Raw genomic sequence first — 24,669 nt, 5'->3', positions numbered from 1 at the left:
CAGTGTTAGTGAGAAATCACAGATAATGCAATCTCTTCAGGGGTTGATAATTGATTCCCAGCTTCCAGAGCAAAGATCCTGCATTAGTCTCTTAACCCTGGTCTTACTCCAGTTGATCTTCTCTGCACATTTTGCAGGGCTTTGAGGTATTCCTAAAGTATAGGAACCTGAACTGAACATAAATCTTTGACTCACCTGAATGTACAGTGGATTCTGGTCACATCAGGAACAGTATATTTTTGCCCACTAAAGCAGCTGCCCCAATTAGCCTAAGTTTCATGGAAATAGTTAAAAAGATATATAAAAAAGACAAAGTTGTGTATTTAAATTAAATACAGAGCAAATTAGAATACTACCAATACTATAAAACTGTGTATTAGCTCCTAATTGTCATTGACGGAGGAATTCACCTGGGTGCATTGCTGTGTTCCTTTGATTGAATGTAAATGATCAAAACAGCCCAGACACCTAGTGCAGATAATGGACTGCCTTCATACAATGCTTTCGCCGACTGCATTCTCCAACTTTCATTGTTATATTCAAGATGATTGTTCACACCTTCAAATACTTCACAGTTCCTAACTTGCTGAAGTAGTGAAAGTTTCATTTTCACTCTCATCCTTTTCTCACATCTCCAAACATGAATGCTTAAAACTGCAGTGACCAAAACAGTTCCAAATTGCCTTACTGCTTATTTCTCTCCAACTATCAATGACAAAAATTACTGCTTTTAAACACAAACACATACAACTGACACTATTTAAAAACTTCACTCCAAGCATGTTGTAGTGTCTAATGGTCACATAAATGCACATGACTGACACTAGTAGGAAACTGTTTAGCAACTGTATCCTGGCCCAATTAAGTGTCATAGTGTCACAAATAAATGAAAGGAATCCCAGCAATTTTCTCATTCAGTTTTTGCTCTTTGAACTGTCCCAAATAAGTGGCTGCCTTGATTAACCAACGTTCAATTAACCAAGATCCATTGAATTCCATTTCCAAAGTAACTCTCACAAAATGCTGCAGGAACTCAGCTGTCTATGGAGGGAAATAAACAGTTGACATTTCAGGTAGAGGCCCTTCATCAGTCCTAACAAAGGAGACCAGACGAGGCCCCTCAGCCCAAAACATTGACTATTCATTTTCCTCCACAGATGCTGCCTGACCACTGAATTACTGCAGCAATTGAGTGTGTTACTCAAGATTCCCAGCACCTTAAGATATCCTATTTCCTGTTAGTTTAAATGCAAGGGTACACCTGGTATTCATTTGTACCCTTAACGAACAAAACAAATTATTGCTTACAAAAAGATCTGATTGTTTAATTGTTCGGCATTGCAATAGCTCAAGCTGCAAACTTCTGATGTAAAATAACCTGTGGCCTCCAGTCAGTTGAAACACCATCTCATGCTTACCTCACCACTGATCATGTCCCATGAACACATCACATGAGTCTGCTGTTTATTGATTGCGACTCAGCATTGAACATCATCATCTCCTCATTACTGCTCAACAAGCTTAGCCTCTGTACTTCCCTCTTCAAATGGATCTTTGACTTCCTCTTGGGAGACTAGAATCAATGTGGATCAGAGATACTATCTCTATGATGATGATCAACACTGGCAAACCACATGGGTGTGTGCTTAGCCCATTGCTCTACTCTCTTTACACTCATGACCACATGGCTAGGCACAGCTCAAGCGCCATCTATAAATTTGCTGATGACTCAACTGTCATTGGCAGAATCTCGGATGGTGATGAGGAAGTGTACTGGAATGAGATAGATTGGCTGTTGAGTGTTGTCATAACAATCATCTTGCTCAATGTCAGGAAGACCAAGGAATTGATTTAGGACTTCAGGAAAGGGAAGGCGAGGAAGCACACATCAGTCCTCATTGAATGATCAGCAGTGAAAGGGTGAGCAGTTTTAAGCTCCTAGGTGTCAATATCTATGGAGATCATCTTGGACCCAACATATTGATGCAATTATGAAGAAGGCATGCTGGCAGCTATATTTAATAAGTTTGAGGAGACTTGGTATGTCACAAAAACTCTAGCACATTTTTACAAATGTACTGTGGAGAACATTCTAACTGGTTGCATCACTCTCTGGTACAGAGGGGCCCACTGCACAGGATTGGAAAAAGCTGCAAAGTGTTGCAAACTCAGCCAGCTGCATTATGGGTACTAGCCTCCTTGGCATCCAGGACATATTCAAAAGGCGATCCCTCAAAAAGGTAGTATCCGTCAATAAGGACCCCCGCCACCCAGGACATGTCCCTTTCTCATCTCTACTTTCATGGAGGAAGTACAGGAGCTTGAAGACATGCACTCAACATTTCAGGAACAGCTCCTTCCCCTCTACCATCAGATTTCTGAATGGACAATGAACAAACCCATGTATACTATCTCAGTATTTTTCCATTCTCTTTAATTAATTTAATATTTTTAACTTATTTCTTGTTGTAATTGGTTTTTTTTTTGTATTGTTCTGTATTGCTGCTTCAAAACTACAAATTTCATGACTTATGTCAGTGATATTAAACCAGAGCTTTTGACTCTGTAAGAGTGAGATTGATCCCTTTAAAGAGGTAGCACTGCCAGTCAACTTCTGTGCTATTATCATATATTTGGAATCACATGCCTCCTTTATATTCCTATGGTTGAAGAATTTTGAAATAAATTTAAAACCAGCATTAGAGTCAGAGAACTGTGTAACGAGCCCTTCGGCCCACTACCTCCATGCTGACCATTTTGCCTATCTACACCAATCTCATTTGCCCACATTAGATCCATATCCTTCCGTTCCTTGCCTATTCTAGTGATAAAACAAGCATTCTCGAAAAACTTTCCCTTTCGATCCCTTTTCTCCGATTACAATCTTTCTTTCTCGTACTTTATATAATGCTCTGCATCCATCTTCTGTTTAAGTTCACCCTCTCTGAAGCACACACGTTTTCCCTCCTTGTACCAATTTGCAGCCCTTCTATTTAATTTGTGTTACAGTTTTACTTTTGTGATGTCAATAACTTGCCAAAAAATTCAAACGGTTAGCAACACAGGAGCAAATCATAGAGTCATAACGTTATTCAGCACAGGCACATGCCTTCAACCCAACTGGTCCATACTGACCAAGATGGCCCGCCCAACCTAGTCCCATTTGCCGGCAGTTGGCTCATAACTCCCTAAACCAGAAGACCATCCAATTGTATTTTAAAAGCTGTTAAAGCTGTTAATATAGCTGTCTCAACCACTTCTTCTAGCAGCTAATTCTACACGTGTTCCACCCTTTGTGTATAAAAGTTGTTCCTGAAGATTCTAATAATATCTTTTCTCTCTCACTTAAACCCATGCCCTCTCACTGTTGATTCCACAAACCTGGGAAAAAGACTGAGTGCATTCATCTTATCTATGTCCCCCAATGATTTTATACATCTCTATAAGATTACCTCTCAATCACCTGTGCTCCAAGTCTGACAAATGACAGGTGGATAACAATGCTATTGGGTGACCTGCCACAGGAAACTATGATCCAACAGCACTAAAGGGAAAATGAACTCATATTTATTTATTGCTGAAATCAATCCATCAAAGTTTGACTGGAGATTATCACTAGAAAAGCTGTACTTGATTATTAAAGAGCCCAATGAATGAGTACAGCACAACTCTGTTTAAAACATATAAAAGCATTTTTAAGATATCTCAAATGTATTATTGTATCAATGAAGATGGAGGACTATTATTTCAGGGCCTCCAGCTTTTTATTTAAGAAAGGTTTCTCTGAGACTTCAGGAAGTGATTGTAAGTTCAGAGAACACTAATTGCACAGTTACATGAACCCATCAATAAATTACACTGGCGCGGACGAACTGGCGAAGCTATTCATTAAAATTGCTATCACCCTGGTAGCTCACTGTGCCTATATTTGATTATATGCACAGACATCCTGAACACATCTGTAAGAAAAGCACTCTTTAGATATGTAATGATGTCTAAAATTCAACCACCATCATTCAGCCTGAAATGTTTAACCAAAAACTTAATTGCCTTTAATTAATAACATTTTGAAACTAAGACTTAATTGAGAGTGAGAACTGAATAAATTAGGGTCATTTGCAAGAAAAGAGCCAGCAGAAAACAACGGGGATTCAATTGAAGAACAAACACAACAAATTCTCATTCTAGGAATTTGGGGTTTGGGGTACTGAGGCAGTGAGGGTCATTTTACTTCCATGTGGAACAATAGTGGATCTGCTGCAAAACTGAGTTATGCTCTGACAGAAACTTCAGTCAGGCAGCATATTCCACCAGCCACCAGATGAACAAGATTAGAACTACTCCCACATTTTCTGAATCTGACTAAAGATCCTAAGTGATAATTTTTAACTTCAACTCCACTCATTTTTGTATTCTCAATTTCTCATCCACTGACTGCTTCTGTGAACAACTTGCGTCTCATTGAGGAAGGCACTGGAAACGTGAGAGTGGTTCACAGTCTGTTCCAGGCTTTGCATGATGTTGGCTTCAGGGGTGGTGTAAAAGAAGTTGTACATATTGCAGATAACTCTCTGTGTAGCTGCTTATTTTAAGTGAGGTAACCTGTGATATTGATACAAAGTAAAGTTAATCGATATCTAACAATTGTGATCCATTTATTTTACAGTATGGTATTCAAGGCAGCTTGGGTAATACCAGAACCTTTCAAGCTATGTTTCTAAAACTGCAATTATGCAGTTATTTTGAGATTTCTGGAAGGGTGAAATACCATTTTTCTCCCTATTGGTTCATCTTATCTACAAGAGCCAACAATATGCTTTTCCATTGCCTATCTGTTGGCTCAGCTTAAATATACAAACCAACATTGTGCTTTTTGTTGTCTGTTCAATATTTCAGCTTGTCTACAAGAACCGACACTGTGTCTTCTATTGACTGCCTGCGGGTAAATTAATTTTTTAAGCCACAAATAAGGAAAGAAGTGTATTTGAGAACTCTGCAAGTTGAAATCAAGTCTCCAAGTCAGGAATTGATAACTAGATGACGTCAATGTAGAGAAATGCTCTATTATGTAAAGAAGACAGATTTTACAAGGCCGTGGGGATTAGAGAGTCATTGGGACTCCATCTCTTGTTCTCAATATTTAAAGCGTATTCTTTTTTTCTCATTTATACTTGCAGTTTGATGCCTTCTGCACATAGGTTACTTGTTTGTCTGTCCTGTTGGGTGTGTTCGTTCACTGATTATTTTGTCCTTCTTGAATTTATTGTGGATGCCCGCAGAGAAAACTAATCTCAGGATTGTATATGGTGACATCTTTGTACTTTGATAGTAAATTTACTTTGATATTTGAATCATACAGCAAAAAATCAATTACCCATCTGTAACTAAAAGTTTTGTTTTGCTAGGAGTCATTTAACAAGGTTTCTCTTCTGTTCTGGAGATTTTGCTGAAGAGAAATTTCTTGCCTGACCCATTCCCCATAGATTTGAGTTTATCAAAATTCTGCCTCCTGTATCCTAAATATGCCAGAGTGTGCTGGCTTACACTGGGCCTCAGTCTGGTAATGCCTCAATTTGAAAATTCTTAACTTTAATTCACACCTGGCCTTTGACCATGCTATTGTATAAGCCCCACAAACCTTTGATCTCCATGTTTTTCTCATAAAGTCTTTTAATTACCCCTGAATTCCAAGATCCTACCATTGACCTTCAGCTGTCTGGGCACTGAACTCTGGAATACCTTCTCTAAGTCCCTCAACTTCTCTCCAATCCTTCATTTCTAAAAACCTACCTGCATGATCAAGATTTTGATGTCCAAACACACAGCTCAGCATGAAACATTGTTGACAGAGCTCTTTGGGATAAAGATGCGGTATAAATGTTGGAGGTTTAGCCTTCAAAGGGTTAACTAATGGACTGAGAGAAATGAATACAGGAGAAGTGAAATCCAAACTTCATCAGTGCTTATTGGTTGGAGTAGAGTCTTTTATAATAGCTCAATTTCTCTGTGCATGAATTACAAACCCCATTTCTAGAAAAGTTGGGTTATTTTCCAAAATGCAATAAAAACAAAAATCTGTGATATGTTAATTCACGTGAACCTTTATTTAAGTTATTTAAGTTTATTAAAAGTACAAAAGGTTTTCAATAGTTTTGCTGACCAACTTAATTGTATTTTGTAAATATACACAAATTTAGAATTTGATGGCTGCAGCACACTCAACAAAAATTGGGACAGAGTTAAAATAAGATTGAAAAGTGCACAGAATATTCAAGTAACACCAGTTTGGAAGACTCCACATTAAGCAGGCTAATTGGTAGCAGGTGAGGTATCATGACTGGGTATAAAAGTAGCGTCCATCAAAGGCTCAGTCTTTGCAAGCAAGGATGGGTCATGGCTCACCCCTTTGTACCAAAATTCGTGAGAGAATTGTCAGTTCAAAAGGTACATTTCCCAACGCAAGATTGCAGAGAATTTAGGTCTTTCAACATCTACAGTACATAATATTGTGAAAAGATTCAGAGAATTCAGAGACATCTCAGTGCATAAAGGGCAAGGTCGTAAACCACTGTTGAATGCACGTGATCTTCGAGCCCTCAGGCGGCACTGCCTAAGAAACCGTCATGCTACTGTGACAATTATAGCCACCTGGGCTCGGGAGTACTTCGGAAAACCATAGTCACTTAAACACAGTCCATCGCTGCATCCAGAAATGCAACTTGAAACTGTATTACGCAAGGAGGAAGCCATACATCAACTCTATGCAGAAACACCGGCGAGTTCTCTGGGCCCGAGCTCATCTCAGATGGACCGAAAGACTGTGGAACCATGTGCTGTGGTCAAATGAGTCCACATTTCAGCTAGTTTTCGGAAAAAACGGGCGTCGAGTTCTCCGTGCCAAAGATGAAAACGACCATCCTGATTGTTATCAGCGAAAGGTGCAAAAGCCAGCATCTGTGATGGTATGGGGGTGCATCAGTGCCCACGGCATGGGTGAGTTGCATGTATGTGAAGGTAGCATTGACTCTGAGGCGTATATTAGGATTTTAGAGAGACATATGTTGCCATCAAGGTGACGTCTCTTCCCGGGACGTCCATGCTTATTTCAGCAGGACAATGCCAGACCACATTCTACATGGGCTACAACAGCGTGGCTTTGTAGACACAGAGTGCGTGTGCTTGACTGGCCTGCTGCCAGTCCAGATCTATCTCCTATTGAAAATGTATGGCGCATCATGAAGAGGAGAATCAGACAACGGAGACCACGGACTGTTGAGCAGCTGAAGTCTTATATCAAGCAAGAATGGACAAAATTTCCAATTGCAAATCTACTACAATTAGTATCCTCAGTTCCAAAACGATTAAAAAGTGTTATTAAAAGGAAAGGTGATGTAACACAATGGTAAACATGCCTCTGTCCCAACTTTTGTTGAGTGTGTTGCAGCCATCAAATTCTAAATTTGTGTGTATTTACAAAATACAATTAAGTTGGTCAGTAAAACTATTGAAAATCTTTTCTTTGTACTTTTGTCAGTTAAATAAAGGTTCACGTGAATTAATATATCTCAGATTTTTGTTTTTATTGCATTTTGGAAAATATCCCAACTTTTCTGGAAATGGGGTTTGTATTTTGGATACATGAACTTCCGCCAAGTTTCCTTTAGCCAGGCGTACATTGCTAAGAGACTTAACAATCTCTTTATTCAGACGGTTAAAGTGCAAACCTGTGTGGGTCCTGAAATGATCTCTCATGGCAGATGCTGTGAGGAAAGAATAGTGGCAGGTCAGCCAAGGGCACTTGAAAGGCTTCTGGCCCATATGCAGCTTCTTGTGGTTGGTCAGGGCCCACTTCTCAGTGAATGTTCGGTCACAAATCTCGCACACAAATTTCCTGTTGTGCAAAATTAAAAGAAGGAGGTTTAGATACAAGGTGCAGGAAAGGGTATGAAAATTAAAACCACACATACAATCCTAATACAGCATATTAGAAACAAACTATAGTATCTGCGTGGACTTTGTGCAGACAGAAATGCAGGCTTGTGCCTGTCACGTCTATATAACCAGGCATTGATTTTCCTGTCGACACCAGGCACTTCAGCCATTTATCCTCTGCTCCACAGTTGGACCCAAAGGGTTTGAAAAATTCTGTTACAGTCCGGTTGCCCCTAAGGCAAATGTGAGAATGGATTTCACCTGTATGGTCCTCTCACTTATCCAGGGTGCGTGCTGTCAGAGTAAAGGCTAAACGGAAAATCATCCACGCAAGGTTACTCAACCAATCACACCAGCATGAACTTAACCATTGCTGCGGTGCGCACATTCCTGGATCAGCACACAGACTGAAATCACAGGCGTTGCTGCACCGTATCACATTCCCATATTTTTATGCCCTGTGACTAGACAAATCTCATAAGGCTTGACTCCATGTGGTAAGAGGCATTGATTAACTTGGTTCCGTAGCCAGATAGGCTGCAAATGCCCCAAGAGATGTAGTGGACTGAAGCAGAAAAAGAAGTAACAACCAGTCTGCTACTGAACACGTTGTGTAAGTATTGAACCTGCGAAATTTTGCATCATTTATAATCAGTTTTTAAATGGTGCTTCCGGGTTGCTATTTGGTGATATCTACTCCACTTATTTTAGTAAAAATGCGCTGTACATACAACAGAAATACCCCTTTTTTGAGGAAAAGTTATGACATTAAACATATCATAGGCTGAATGCAGCCACCACATCCCTTCAGTGTTGACATTAAGGCAAGATGAACTTACCATTCTGACTAAAGATAAATTTATATAAACTGTTTTTCAAATCAGAGGCAAGTACTACCATCCACTAAAGTATCATATCAAGGTACCAATTTGGATAGCTTGAGCATGTCAAACTGAAGTACAAGCGGCACGGGCCTGATGCTGTGCATATGTTGTCAGCAATCCTGGCACCGATATTGTCCACTGCTCACAGTTGGGTGTAGTTTATGTCTGGGCACTATGTTAAACATCCTTGTTGTTGGATGACGAGACTGGTCACAAGCTTTCATGTTACGACGGGTACAGAAAGAAATCATTCAATAGGAACATTGCAGGCAAGTTGGCATCAAACTTCTCGATTTGCGGAACAGTGGGCCCCCTTTGCTTGCCAATATCCACGATGCAAGGTTTCCTAAACTTTTCCAAACATCTATGAAAGTGCACCTTAAAATAATCTGCTTACAGACTTTGAGATACAGCAGATCTAATCCCCTCATTATCTAATTATATGAAATAACTGAAAATGTGTAACAGATTGGCCACAGGAAAACAAAAGACTCCACAGACTTCTGAAGATTCCAGTCCAAAATGTTAACAAATCTTTTTTGTTGCTTATTAGAATGGTACACATTTCCAGCCTTTGCAGTTTTCTCCCTGGCAATAAGCAACAAAATCCTTAGTTCCTACAAAGTCTAACCTTAGCATTATCACTGCAGCTAAAGTGTAGACAAGCATTTTGCCAAGTGCCAAAAATTTCAACCCAAAGACACAGAATTAGGCACAACATTAATTCATTACAAAATACCACCATAAAGCCTTTCAACAGTCCCTTGGAAAAAGCAGAGTGATACAAGCTCAGATCTTTGCATTCTGTGGGAAGGTGCCTTACCGTATGACAATGTTGTAGAGACACTATCCACTTCTCACACAGTAATAATATAAATTAGATTTTCTTTATGAAAAGTATTTCATTCCTGAGATGCTGAACTCAGAAAATCACAAAAACTAGCCCCTCCTTCATGGACTCTGTCAACACTTCCTGCTCCCTCAGATTCTGGATATTGTCTCTTCTCCTCCCTTCTATCAGGCAGAAGAGACAAAAGCCTGAAAACACCGAGCTCAAGGTCAGCCTCTATACCACCGCTGAATGGACCTCTTGTACATTAAGATGGACTCTTGGCCTTCACTATTTACCTCATCATTGCCTAGCATCTTATTGTCTGCCTGCACTGTGCTTTCTCAGGAACTGTAACACTGTGTTCTGCAGTTTGTTATTGCTGTTCCCTTGTACAACCACGATGTACTGATGGTGTGAAATGATCTGTATGGATACCATGAAAAAAACGTTTTTCTTCGTACCTCAGTACGTATGACAATAATAAACCAATTACCAACTGAAAAAGTCCTTGTGCAACCCCTTAGTTAATCAAAATTAAATTCATGTGGGCCCTAAAGCAGTACGGAATTTTTAAAAGTGTGAACATTCCTGAAGATATTGCAGTAAAAAAGCAAATTAAAAAGACAAATAACAGTAGTTAAAAAGCACATTGAAGCAAAAACACATTCGTATTCAAAGGCTCACAGAAAATACACAAAGGTTTGTGTATTACTTATTTTATAGCCTTGTTTCTACAGCCTCTGTCAAGGTATCACAATTACAAAATTATAGTTTAATGTCTGGAAAGTAGAAAAAAATATTCTAGACTAAGCATTATGTCTCATTTCCAACTAAGCAACCAATTATATGTACATACACACACACAGACACAATATCAATGGCTGATGTCAATAAGCAATAAAACTACTAACCAGTGATGTGACAGCCGATAGCCTATGGCTTGTTGAAAATGGGTGAAATCTTTCAGATCTTAAAACAAATTGAGTCAACGAGTAAAATAAAATAAATATTGATTACTGCTTTTAAGCTACAAGCTAAACCATCGCTACCAAAAGTTACAACAGCAACATTTAGTGTATAACACCTGGGTGGAGTTTTAAGCAATTGTACATGCATCTGGTTGAAACCTCAAAAAACTGATGTTACTTGTTGCTCACTAATTTCATAAAGCTCCCATGTGTTATGCATTATTCTTTCCAGAGGCTGTATATTGCTGGAAATACTCAGAAAGTCAAGCAGTCGCCGTGGGGAGAAAGGTGTCTTCAATTGACAGCACGCCTCCTCAGCTACAGTGGCATGCAAAAGTTTGGGCATTCCTGGTCTGTGAATAGTTAAGTGAATAGAAGATGAACTGATCTCCAAAAGTCATCAAGTTAAAGATGGAACAGTCTTTTCAACATTTTAAGCAAGATTAGTGTATTATTTTTGTTTTGTACAATTTTAGAGTGAAAAAAAGGAAAGGAGCACCATATAAATGTTTGGGCACCCCAAGAGATTTGAGCTCTCAAATAACTTTTACCAAGGTATCAGACCTTAATTAGCTTGTTAGGGATATGGCTTGTTCACAGTCATCATTAGGAAAGGCCAAGTGATGCAAATTTCCAAGCTTTATAAATACCCTGACTCCTCAAACCTTGTCCCAACAATTAGCAGCCATGGGCTCCTCTAAGCAGCTGCCTAGCACTCTGAAAATTAAAATAAATAATGCCCACAAAGCAGGAGAAGGCTATAAGATAGCAAAGCATTTTCAGGTAGCCGTTTCCACAGTTTGTTATGTAATTAATAAATAGCAGTTAACAGGAACGGTGGAGGTCAAGTTGAGGTCTGGAAGACCAAGAAAACTTTCCGAGAGAACTGCTTGTAGGATTGCTGGAAAGCCAAATCAAAACCCCTATTTGACTGCAAAAGACCTTCAGGAAGATTTAGCAAACTCTGGAGCAATGGTGCACTGTTTTACTGTGCAGCGACACCTGCACAAATATGACCTTCATGGAAGAGTCATCAGAAGAAAACCTTTCCTTCGTCCTCACCACAAAATTCAGCATCAGGAGTCTGCAAATGAACATCTAAACAAGCCTGATGCATTTGGAAACAAGTCCTGTGGACTGATGAAGTTAAAATAGAACGTTTTGGCCACAATGAGCAAAGGTATGTTTGGAGAAAAAAAGGGTGCAGAATTTCATGAAAAGAACACCTCTCTGACTGTTAAGCATGGGGGTGGATCGATCATGCTTTGGGCTTGTGTTGCAGCCAGTGGCACGGGGAACATTTCACTGGTAGAGGGAAGAATAAATTCAATTAAATACTAGCAAATTCTGGAAGCAAACATCACACTGTCTGTAAAAAAGCTGAAGATGAAAAGAGGATGGCTTCTACAACAGGATAATGATCCTAAACACCTCAAGAGGCGCAAGCTGAAGGTTTTGCCATGGCCCTCACAGTCCTCTGACCTAAACATCATCGAAAATCTGTGGATAGACCTCAAAAGAGCAGTGCATGCAAGATGGCCCAAGAATCTCGCAGAACTAGAAGCCTTTTGCAACTTTTAGCTGACTACAGAAAGTGTTTACAAGCTGTGATACTTGCCAAAGGGGGTGTTACTAAGTACAGAGCATGTAGGGGCCCAAACTTTGCTTCGGGCCCTTTTCCTTTTTTGTTATTTTGAAACTGTAAAAGATGAAAATAAAAAAGTAAACTTGCTTAAAATATTAAAGAAATGTGTCATCTTTAACTTTATGCCCGTTTGGAAATCAGGTCATCTTTTACTTACTTAGCGATTCACAGTAACATAAATTTTGACCGGGGTGCCCAAACAATTGCATGCCACTGTATGCCTTCTGCAAAAATTAATGGATAAAGCCCACTCCCATCATGGGCCCCATCACTGAGTACATCTACACAAAACTCTGTTGCAGGAAAGCAGCATCCATCTCGAGGACCCACCACCACCCAGAACATGGTCTCTTCTTGCTGCTACCATCAGGAAAAAGGTACAGAAGCCTTAGGTCTTACACCACCTTGTTCGGAAACACACAAAAAATGCTGGAGGAACTCAGCAGATAAGGCAGCATCTTTAGAAATGAATAAACAGTCAAGGCTCTTCTTCAGGGCTGAAAAGGAAAGGAGGAGATGCCAGAATAAAGAGGTGGAGGAGGAGAAGGAGGCTAGCTAGAAGGTAATAGGAGAAACCAGGTGGGTGGGTAAGGTCAAGAGCTGAAGAAAGAGGAATCTGACAGGAGAGGAATGTGGACCATAGGAGAAAGGAAAGGAGGAGTGGAAGCAGAGGAAGAGATGGGCAAGTAAGAGGTGAAAATCCCAAGAGGGGAATGGGGCAGGGGGGAGATTTTTTTTTAACCAGAAGGAGAAATCAATAGTCATGCCATCACGTAGGAGGCTACCACTGACAGAATATAAGGTGTTGCTCCTCCACCCTGAAGGTGGCTTCATCATGGCACAAGAAGAGGCTGTGAACCGACCTGTCGGAGCAGGAATAGGAATGAGAATTAAAAGATTTTGGCTACGTGGAAGTTCCACTTTTGGTGAATTGAGCAGAAGTGATTGACAAAGTGGTCACCCAAGTTACTACACCAATGTAGAGGAGGTCGCATCAGATGCACCAGACACAATAGGTGACCCCAGTAGATTCGCAGGTGAAGTGTTGCCTCACTTGAAAGGACTGTTTGTGACCCTGAGTGGAGGTAAGGGAGGAGGTGAATAGGCAGGTGTAGCTCTTAGGTCACTTGCAGGGTTAAGTGGCAGGAAAGAGATTAGTGGGGACAAACAAACAGACAAGGGGATTGCAGAGGAAGTGATCCCTGCTGAAAGCTTGTGGTGGGGGGAGGAGGTAAAGATATGCTTAATGGCAGAATCCTTTTCAAGATGGTAGAAGTTGCGAAGACTCATGGGTTGGTAGGTAAGGACAAGAAGAACTCTATCACTATCTAAATGGAGTCAGATTACTATCTAAATGGAGTTAAGTTAGGAAAAGGGGAAGTACAATGAGATCTAGGTGTTCTTGTACATCAGTCAATGAAAGCAAGCATGCAGGTACAGCAGGCAGTGAAGAAAGCTAATGGCATGCTGTTTTTATAACAAGGGGAATTGAGTATAGTAGTAAAGAGGTCCTTCTGCAGCTGTACAGGGCCCTGGTGAGACCCCACCTGGAGTATTGTATGCAGTTTTGGTCTCCAAATTTGAGGAAGGACATTCTTGCTATTGAGGGAGTGCAGCGTAGGTTCACAAGGTTAATTCCCGGAATGGCGGTACTGTCATATGTTGAAAGATTGGAGCGACTGGACTTGTATACACTGGAATTTAGAAGGATGAGAGGGGATCTGATTGAAACATATAAGATTATTAAGGGATTGGACACAGTGGAGGCAGGTATCATGTTCCCGCTGATGGGTGAGTCCAGAACTAGAGGCCACAGTTTAAGAATAAGGGGTAGGCCATTTAGAACAGAGATGCGGAAAAACTTTTTCACCCAGAGAGTGGTGGATATGTGGAATACTCTGCCCCAGAAGGCAGTGGAGGCCAAGTCTCTGGATGCATTCAAGAGAGAGTTAGATAGAGCTCTTATATATAGCGGGGTCAAGGGATATGGGGAGAGGGCAGGAACGGGGTACTGATTGTGTATGATCAGCCATGATCACAGTGAATGGAGGTGCTGGCTAGAAGGGCTGAATGGCCTACTCCTGCACCTACTGTCTATTGTCTATCACTGTTAAGGCAGTGGGAAGATGGGGTGAACATGGATGTTTAGGAAATGGAGGAGATGTAGGTGAGGGCAGTATCAATAATGGAAGAAGGGAAACTCCATTCTTTGTAGAAGTACATCTCTGATGTCCTGAAAAGAAAAGCCATATCCTGGGAACAGATGCGGTGGAGGTGAAGGAACTGAAGAAAGGGAATAGCATTTTACAGTAGATCAGGTGAGAAGAGGTTCAGGAACAGTTATTCCCTCTTAACCATAAGATCTTGAACCAAAGGGGGTAACTTCACTTGCCCCATAATTGGAATATTCCCACAATCTATGGACTCACTTTCAAGGACTCTTTATTTTGTGTTCTCAATATTTATTGCTTATCTATTTATTATTTTTATTTTATCTTTTTGTACAATTTATTGTCTTTTGCACACTGATTGAACATCCAAGTTGGTGTGGTCTTTTATTGATTCTACTTTGGTTATTATTCTATGGATTTAATGAGTATGCTCACAAAAAAATGAATCTCAAAATAGTACGTAGTGTCATTTTTGTAATTTGATAATAAAGTTACTTTGAACTTTGAGACTTACTTTGAACTTTGCTACTTACTAGTCTTTCAACTGGCACTCACATCATTCAAAGTCTCCTAACATCTATGCTGTTACAAAGTTTCACGTGTTTTCTCTGATCCTCCTCTTTCTTCTCTGAAACCTAATGCTAGTTGTATTTCTGTCTTCCCTTCACTTTGATGAAAGATCATTGATCTGAATCTTTAACCCTGTTTCTCCTTCCACAAATGCTACCTGACCTGCTGAGTGTTTCCAGCAGGTTTTGTTTTTCAGATTTCCAGCATCTGTGGTATTTTGCTTTTAAACTTCTTCTGACCTGATGCCATTTAAGGCTTTTGTTTAGTGCATCATTCTATTACTGCAGAGGTGCAAAGGAATGAATGAATTTTGAACAGGATGCTGCATGCATTTGAGAGCACTGCCGAAGGAAGTCTTTGATGGGCCGGCAGTTTGTAAACAAAAGTTGGTAAAGCTTTTTCTTTCCTTTTACAATAGGATGCTTAATACATCCACTGCGTCCAGGAAACACAGTCCAAATTGTGCTACAGTAAACATTAGTTAAATTTTCCATCCCCATCATAATAAGTAAACATATTTCAAATACTTAATTAAGATTTATCGTAAATGGCACTCTTACAAAGTAACAGGCATGCAGGCAAGAAAACGATCTCCATTGCTGCTTTGCTTTTGCTTCCAATTAACTTCAGAAGATGTATTAAACTAAGTTATCAACAGAGAAGAAAAACTCTTAGGCAGAACCTTTCATGCTTCATGAAACAGCAAGAAGTGAGGAAGGGGGAGGGGGCATAGAGCACAAAAGGGAGAGGGGAGGGGGTAGGGGAGGTGGGAGCGGAGGGGTTGGGGAGGGGCAGGGTGGAAGGAGGATAGGAGTTGTAGGGGAGGAGAGGGAGTGGGGCAGAGGGTGAGGGGGAATGAGGGAAGAGGGGTGTAGAGGAAGGAAAGGGGTGTACAGGCAGAAGAAGGGGCAAAGGGGAAGGGGAGGGGAGGGAGAGGGAGAATGAAAGTGATTGTGAGAGAGAGATTCTAAATTCAATCTTTCATCTACATTTTGCTGACAATTAAGGGTAATGTCAATTATTGCTTAAAATCGAGAGACACACCAAGAAGTAGAACTAAAGTTCAAAGCAAATTTATTATCAAAGTATATGTGTAGGATATACAATCATGAGATTCATTCATTTCTTGCTAGAGAGAGCAGAATACAGAGAATGTGTGTACGTTTTTCCATTTATGTAATTTCAACCAAACTTTACAAGCTAATGAGCTCTCTACTTATTTTGTAGACAAGAGGCAAAGGCTGATAACTTCCAGCTGTGAGTCTAACACACCCTACGCTTATCATGATGGAAACAACAGCAAGGATTTCCCTTCCTCATTTCAGTTTGAAATATACTAAAAATTATCTGCTCATTGACAAATTTCTGTCTCTGAAAAGATTGCTGTATACCAACTAGCACGTTTCTTAATATGTTACAGAAGTGACTGCTCTTTAAAAGGTCCAGAGGGCATAATCACAGCACTCAGAACTTAATACTGCTCAATAATGTCAGACAAGCAGCCTTCCCCGGGCATACCAAGATGCCCTTTTCTCAGGAAAAGTCAACCACCTGCTACTTGATGACCTACTGAATGTTTCTAACATCCTCTATTTAAATTTCAGATTTCTATCAACTGCAGCTTTTTGGCTTTTCCAAAAGTACCTTACTCAGTATAAAATGTGTTGGGAAGACCCCAAACTAATGTAAAGGACTATAGTAATGCAAATTCTTTTTTTTTCTTTTGAAAATGACTGTGCAGGGAATGCGGGCTCAATTTCAACGCTTAAGAGAAGTTTGGATAAGTATGTGAATGGCAGGGGCATAGAGGATTATGGGCCAAGTGCATGTTGATGGGACTAGGCAGAATAATTGTTCAGCATGAACTAGATAGGCTGAAGGGCTGATTCTGTACTGTGTGTTTCATGACTCTATGACAAAAATGGTATAATCAGCAAACAAAAGACCAGTGTCACTTTATGCACAATGTTTTTCATTATTCATAAAGTGACACGGGGCTTTTGCTTGCTGATTGTGAACTACCTGTGAACTAATTCCACTCAGTAGTTTAACAGAAGTTATGATAAAGACATTGCAGTCATTTGAAGATTCTGAAACATTCTGTCTTCTGAGATTATTATCTACATAGCTCCATTATAAATTAACATAATTAGCAGAACTAAAACAAAACATAAAATGATCAGCTCAGCAGCCAACAGTCACATGCCAGCATTTTCATTTATATTTTTCTCTTTGCCTTAGAGTGAGTATATTCATAGACTACAGTGACATACTTCTGCATTCTGTCAACGGCTTATTCTACTAAGTGATGTTATCGGTCTAACTAAAGAAAATAGCAAAATTATTACAGTGACTGTTGGAAACTAAACATCTGGACATTTTGGGGACAGATTTACACGCTGTCTGTCAGATAAAACACTGCCTGCTGTTTATGGAACAAGGATATGCCTGGCAGCTTTTCCCAGCTCTGCTATCAGACTTCTTCAGTAACCATTATTCCACCCTTACTGAAGAATGACATCCTGTCTTGGCTTATGGAGTTATTTCCATCAATGGCAGTACCTCAGACAGCCTCTGATAGTAATCATTTTTCTGGGCAAAAATGTAAGTCGATTTGCATTTCATAATCCATAGGATCTTGGGGAAATATTGTGCTCAACCAACATATGTGCACTGATTATTGTATCAAGGTGCAACAACAGCAATTTCTATTTATTTAACACCTTTAATGCTGCAAAACATTTCACAGAAACCTCATCAAGCACAATTCAGGGCAGATGACCAAAACCTTGGAAAAAGTGGTGGGTTTTAAGCACCATCTTAAAAGAGAGAATCAAAAGATTCAAATACAACGAGTGCCATTTTAAAGAACCTATTTAGAGTGGGGTGGTAGAATAGAGGTTTAAGGGGAATTCCAAAAAGGCCCTTGCCAGCTGAAGGTATGAGTGCCAGTAACAGAGCTGTTAAAGTTCTGGAAGAGAAGATTTTGATAAGTTATAGAGGTTATATGCAAAAACGTGCAAGGAATTTGATGCAAATTTTTAAATCAACACAAATGATTCAAAGATTACTCATTGATTTGTTTGTGCATTCGAAGATCTATTACACATTCTTCAGTTCACTTTACCAATGTCTCACTCAAAAGGGTTAAGAATGGCATCTTAGACTATCAGTGTGGTTCACTCCTGCTGAATTTGGCTTGGAGGACAGAGCAAAACACAGTGAAACACCGCGAAACATTACAAGCTACCCTGTATGTAGTGTGATTTTACTCTTGAACTGCAAAAAAAAAGGAAAGAAATAAGCCGTAGGAGCAAAATTAGGCCAATCAGCCCATCAAGTCTGTTCTGCCATTTGATCACAACCAAATTATTTTCCCTCACAACTTCATTCTCCTGCCTTCTCCCGTTACCTATAATGTCCTTATTAATCAAGAACCTATCAACCTCTGTTTTAAACATACTTAATGACTTGACCTACACAGCAGTCTGTGGCAATGAATACCACAGATTCACCACTCTCTGGCTAAAGAAATTCCTCCTCATTTTTGCTCTAAAGGTACATCCTTCTTCTTCTTAGGCTGTGTCCTCTGGTCCTAGACTCTGTCACTACTCAAAAACATTCTCTCCACAGCCGCTCTATCTGGGCCTTTCACAATTTCAAAATGAAATATTAGCAAGTACAGGTCCAGAGCTATCAAACACTCCTCATATGTTAACCTTTCATTCCTGTTATCATTCTCCTAACCCCCTCTGGAGCCTCTCCAATACCAGCACATCCTATCTTTGATATGAGACCCAAAAACTGTTCACAATACTCCAAATATGGTCTGACTGAAGCCTTGTAAACCTCAGCATTAATTCTTGCTTTTATATTCTAGTCTTACCAGTCAAGATAGTGCCTGTGTACAATGCTCCCACATTTGTTTTCCACCTTGATTGTGATTCTGGAACTGTTGGAGGCTATAATTTGAAGTTTGGAGATCGTTTGCTTGTTTCCCTACTCTGCAGTCTCTAAGAGGATTCTGGGAGGCTGAGGCAGTGAGCAGGAACCTTGGGGTGAGGAGACTGCAGGATGAGGCGTGAGCCAATGTTCAACCCTGTCACTGATTAAAACTTCCATTGTTCACCAATTAAAGCGATGAGGGAGATTGAAACATCGAATGGGGAGACTGCCTTTTGATCATTGCTGGGATTGCTCTGCTGCCAAAGAGGGGAGATGGCTTTTTTGATTTCTGCTGGGATCACTCCATTGCTGGAGAGGGGAGATGCCGCTGCTGTTACCCAGGCTTTCTGCATTTTGGATATGGATTTGAATATGGACTTGGACTATGGACTTTTTTTCAGTCTTATAATTTTTTATATTCTGTGTTTTTCGCCCAGTCTTTCTTGTTTTTTTGAGCACGGGGGGAGGGGATTGATATGCCTGTTCCGTTTTTGCTTGTTTTTTTGTGCGGTGAGGGAGGATTTGAGGGTTGATAATCATTTTGCTATTCTTTTTTTTCTTGATTTTTGGCTATCTGGAGAAGAAGAATTTCAGAGTTGTATAATTTGATAATAAATGCGCCTTTTAACCTTTGAACACCTTGAATGCTAACATTACTTTTGCTTTCCATACACCTCAACTTGCAAGTTAACTGTTAGGGAATCCTGCATTAGGACTCCCAAGTCCCCTTGCACTCCAATTTCTGAATTCGCTCCTCATTTAGAAAACAGTATACACCTTTATTCCTTCTACCAAAGTGCATAACCATTTACTTCACTGCACTATAGTCCATCTACCACTTCTTTGCCCATTTTCTTAATCTGTCCAAGTTTTTCCACTGACTCTGTGCTTCCTAAATACTACCTGCCTCTCCACCTATCTATGCCATCCTCAAATTTGGCCACAAAACATTTAAATCTATCTTCCAGATCATTAACATATAATGTGAAAAGTAAAGAACCCAACACCTAAGCTAATTCAAAACGGTCGATGTAAGGCAGGCAACCATGGGGTACTCATGACTTGAATTGTGGAGAGGATCAGTAGCTTTAAATTCCTTGGTGTTAGTATATCAGAAGATCTGTCCTGGGAATAATCACAAATAAGGCACAACAATGCCTTTACTTAGTGGAGAGTATTCTAACAGGTTGCATCACAGCCTGGTATGGAAACATCAATGCCCAGGAATGGAAAAGGCTGCAGAAATTGGTGGATACAGCCCAGTTGTTTAGAAACAAGCCATTGTTTCAACACCCAAGCCATCGAATACATTTATATGGAGTGGTGCTACAGAAAGCAGCATCCATCATCACACACTCCCACCATCTAAGCCATGCCCTCTTCTCACTACTACCAGTGTGTAGAAGATACAGAAGCCTTATGTCCCGCACCATCAAAAACAGTCATCACTGACTGGATAGTTTCAGTCATCACTACACTGAACTGATTCTACAATCTACAGACACACTTTCAAGGATGCTATAACTCATGCTTTCAATATTATTTATATATACATTCTTATTTGCACATTGTTAGTCTTATGTTTATGAATTGTTTTTCATAAATTCTGTTATATTTCCTTTTTTTTTGTAAAAGCCTGCAAGAAAATGAACCTCAAGGTAGTACATGGTTACATAATTGTATTTGGTAATAAACTTACTTTGAACCTTTTAATAAGATTATCTGGACAGTCGGTAGTATTATCAACTGTAACAGGGGTGTTAATGATTTCTCAGTGCCGTAAAGTGCTTTACAGCCAATGGCACACATTTTGGAAAGCAGTCACAGCAGAAAATAAAATGTACACAGTAAGACTCAATACATAATCAAAAGCTTAATTCTATGACATTGATTGAGATGTAAGCGTTGGCCAGAATAGATTTGTCTTAGCCTTTTGTTTGAAAGTTGGCACCAATTTGTCAACATCAAGAACCACCAAAAGACAACACTTAACTAATGACCAGATAACTAATGATGATGATCATGATAATGAAGATGATGTTAAGGGTTAAGTATTGGCCTGGGCTAAGGAAGGCTGTATCTGAAAATGATGCTAGGAAATCTAGTATCTAGGAAAACTAACAAGAGAAAATCTGCAGGTGCTGGAAATCTAGGCAACATACACAAAATGCTGCAGGAACACAACAGGCCAGGCAGCATCTATGGCAAAGAGTACAGTTGACGTTTCGGGCCGAGACCTTTCAGAAATACTGTAGAGATAAAGATGAGGAGTCAAAGTTAGAAGGTGAGGGGAGGGGAAGGAGAAACACAAGGTGATAGATGAAACAGTAACCAATAACATACACCCCTAGCTCGGCACACCAAATGGGAGTTAAATCTTCAAAGAAGATGGAAAGCATTTTTTACAGTTATTATTTGTTTCAGGATCTGGACGATGTTAGCAAAATGAACAAATATTGCTCATACCCAACTGAGGGACAATGCATGGACATTTCAGAGGACATTCAAGAGTCAACAACATTGGTGGTCTGGAATCACGTACAGATCAGGCTGAGTAAAGATGGCAGGTTTCTTTCTCTGAAGGGCAATAGTAAACCAGACAGGTTTATGATAGTTGGTTTTGTGGTCACCACACCAATGATTAGATTTCTTCATTCAGGTTATTAACTGAGTTTAACTTCCACAACTTCAAGGAGACTCCCAAATTCAACTGATGTACCGTGGAGAGCATTCTAACTGGTTGCATCACCGTCTGGTATGGAGGGGCCACTGCACAGGATCAAATAAAGCTGCAGAAAGTCAGAAAATCAGCCGGGTCCATCATAGGCACTAGCCTCCCCAACATCCAGGACATCTTCAACTGGCGATGCTTCAGAAAGGTGGTATCCATAATTGAGGACCCCTGTCACACAGGATATGCCCTCTTTTCATTGTTATGATCCAGGTGGTGGTACAGGAGCATAAAGACATGCACTCAACATTTCAGAAACAGTTTCTTTCCCTCAGCCATCAGGTTTGTGAATGGACAATGAACTCATGAACACTACCTCAGCATTTTCCCTCTCTTTCTGCACATAGCTAATTTTTTTATATATACTTCTTATATAATTTATAGTTTTTATTATTATTGTAACACCCAGGCTATCGGCTTATGTATGTCTAGGGGAAAATCTGTCCACCTGCCAAACCCTGTCTCCCGTTTGTGTGGATGCTGTGAAATGCACACTGATACAAACTCGCACACACAATATCAGGCAGCACACAATGTACGTTTACAGAGTACACTTTATAAATCTTACTAGAACTAGGTAATTAATAGCAATACAACACTAAAGAAAAGAAAAGGTGCCAAAACTTATCAGAGTTCAATTTATTCATGTACAACTGTTGGAGCTCAATTATCGAAGTCTCCGGTCCACTTTTCGATCTTCTCCGACCTTCTCGACCCACCGCCTGGGACCAACCTCGGTGGTCGACCAGAGCGTGTCCAGCACGTCCTTCCCCTTTGGTTCTCCTCCCCAAGAACCCGTGCGCCCCCCACATACAGATAGAACAACATTGCTACCATTGGTTAGTTGCTACGTTATCAATAATTATAACCCAAACATTCCAACTAAGCAGAGCATTACCTCATCAATTACCCACAAAGAAGCCATTTCATTATAGCTCTACAGAGAAGCCATTTTATATATGCAGTTAACATACAGTTAATAATCTGAGAACCCTACATTATGTATTGCAATGTTCTGCTGCTGCAAAACAACAAATTTCACAATGTGTGTCAACAATATTAAACCTGATTCTGGTGGGATCTGAACTCATGTCTCTTGATTAATTGTTTGGTTAATTTTTATGAGGATAAAATCAGAGGGTGAATGTGCAGAGGTATTTCCCAGGGTTAAGGGAATCTACAGCTAGAAGGCATAGGTGTAAGGCAAGAGGGGACAGATTTAACACAAACCTAGGGGGAAACGTTCAAAAGATATTTGGATAGAAAAGGTTTCAAGGGCTAAATAGGCCAAACACAGGTATATGGGATTAGCTGAGAAAACATCTTGGTTCCATGACGACTCTATGACTCTATAGCGAACATAGCAGACTCTGTAGCTGCTGTGCCACCATCTTACACAAAGATAGGAAAACTGCATTCTTAACAGCACAAACAGCACTTCAGGGTAAGTTTTGCCTGTGACAGGAATGGTGACAAAATGAGCACTGATTTTTTCAGAACATCCAGTAATACAATCTTCCTGCAACACCAGGTTTCCTGGCTTTTCTCACCCAGTTTCTTCTGTTTGGAAGATGATGTTAATTTTGAGGAAGAATATAGCATGACTGCAGTTAGCTTGGTCCCACCCAATGACAACCTACTAACCAAGCATCAATGATAACTCAGCCTTAAAAAGAGAAACCAGCACATGACAACTACACAACTAAGATTTAAGGAGCATCAATATTTCCCAGGCCTGGAATATCACCTCAAGGTTGGACACATCAGAGATTAGACTAGCTGAAAACTAACAAAGCTCATCAGAGACACAAATTGGTTAATCAGCATCTAGACTTGACTCTGTAATCAGCGTGCCACGAAATGAATGCACTAACCTCTATGCCACAAGCTAATTTATGTTGAAGATGCTTTTTTATATAAAAAATTGTCGCACAAGCAGCATTTGTGACATTTATTTTACTGCCATGTTTTTAAAAAGGAACAATACCCAGTAAATGGAGGACAATCTATTTTAGAATCAGTATAAGCCCTTCAGTTAAAATTAATTAAAAAAAAATCTATGATTAACTCTTGTATTATACTGTATGAGTTCAACCTCAAAACTGTGCGCTAGAACAATCAAAATGAAAAATGTTTCTTTAGGTCTGCTGTGACATTTGTTTCTGAAATATTCACATTGTTGCCTTCATTTATTTTAACTGACAGCATTTTATTTACTCAAAGCAACTATGGGTGGTGTACTATAATTGGATATTGATATCTCATATTGATACAGGCCACCAATAAATTGCATGGCAACAACTTCAAATATCAGTTGCCATCTACGATGCTAAAAAATGAAATAGTATAAGTGCTTGATATCAGAAGCACATAGTGTGACCAAGAAACAGTTCCTCTAAATTTTACATTGAGAACCACAGAACTATCACACAATTTTCTAAGTTAATGTGTAAAATCATTTTTTTTTTACATTTTTTATCTATGCCAGACTTTTTATTAATGAAAATTTTAAAAAGCATAAATGTTTCAAACAAGCTCTGAATGCTGCTGTAATTGCATGCAAACAACATATTGGAAAGATCTTACAGAGAGTCATTCTAAACAGACACTTAGGAGTTTAATAATTAGATTTTGCTTGGTAGTTGCTGGCAGTTCCACTGGGAATTCCCCTCATTCATCCCCGAAAATACCAGCAAGTTCAGAGCTTGGGCAAGTCGTTACCAAATCCTGGGAGTTGCAAATTTGTGAATAAATGCCATACAGCCAGCAAATCTGCCAATTGGCAATGCTCTCGAACTCTGCTTACCTACTGACCGCCCATTACACACTGGCACTTAGGGCAGCAATGAAGGTTCTCCATCTCTGTTTGTCTTGTCAGAGCATCCCTTTGGTTTGCACTACTGTTAGCCTTGTAAATGCCAGGTGGAGGCTCAGGAATGCTGTCACACACAGATGGGGAAGGATTCTCCATTGCTGTTTCTATAACAGTTT

General features: G+C 39.8%; 1 protein-coding gene across 2 annotated transcripts in view; it reads right to left on the bottom strand.

Annotated features, from left to right (window-relative positions):
* Positions 1-24,669, bottom strand: part of znf407 (zinc finger protein 407) — a 464,904-nt gene that overhangs the window by 165,584 nt on the left and 274,651 nt on the right. For both annotated transcript variants that reach the window (XM_073050486.1, XM_073050495.1), the window contains exon 5: positions 7,725-7,891. In XM_073050486.1, the coding sequence (XP_072906587.1) occupies positions 7,725-7,891 (167 nt within the window). The remainder of the gene's footprint in view (positions 1-7,724; positions 7,892-24,669) is intronic.

This window comes from Hemitrygon akajei, chromosome 1 (genome assembly GCF_048418815.1).
Source record: "Hemitrygon akajei chromosome 1, sHemAka1.3, whole genome shotgun sequence".
Taxonomy (NCBI): Eukaryota; Metazoa; Chordata; class Chondrichthyes; order Myliobatiformes; family Dasyatidae; genus Hemitrygon; species Hemitrygon akajei.
The sequence above is the reverse complement of the archived record's forward strand: the minus strand, read 5'-3'. Positions and strand labels throughout refer to the sequence as shown.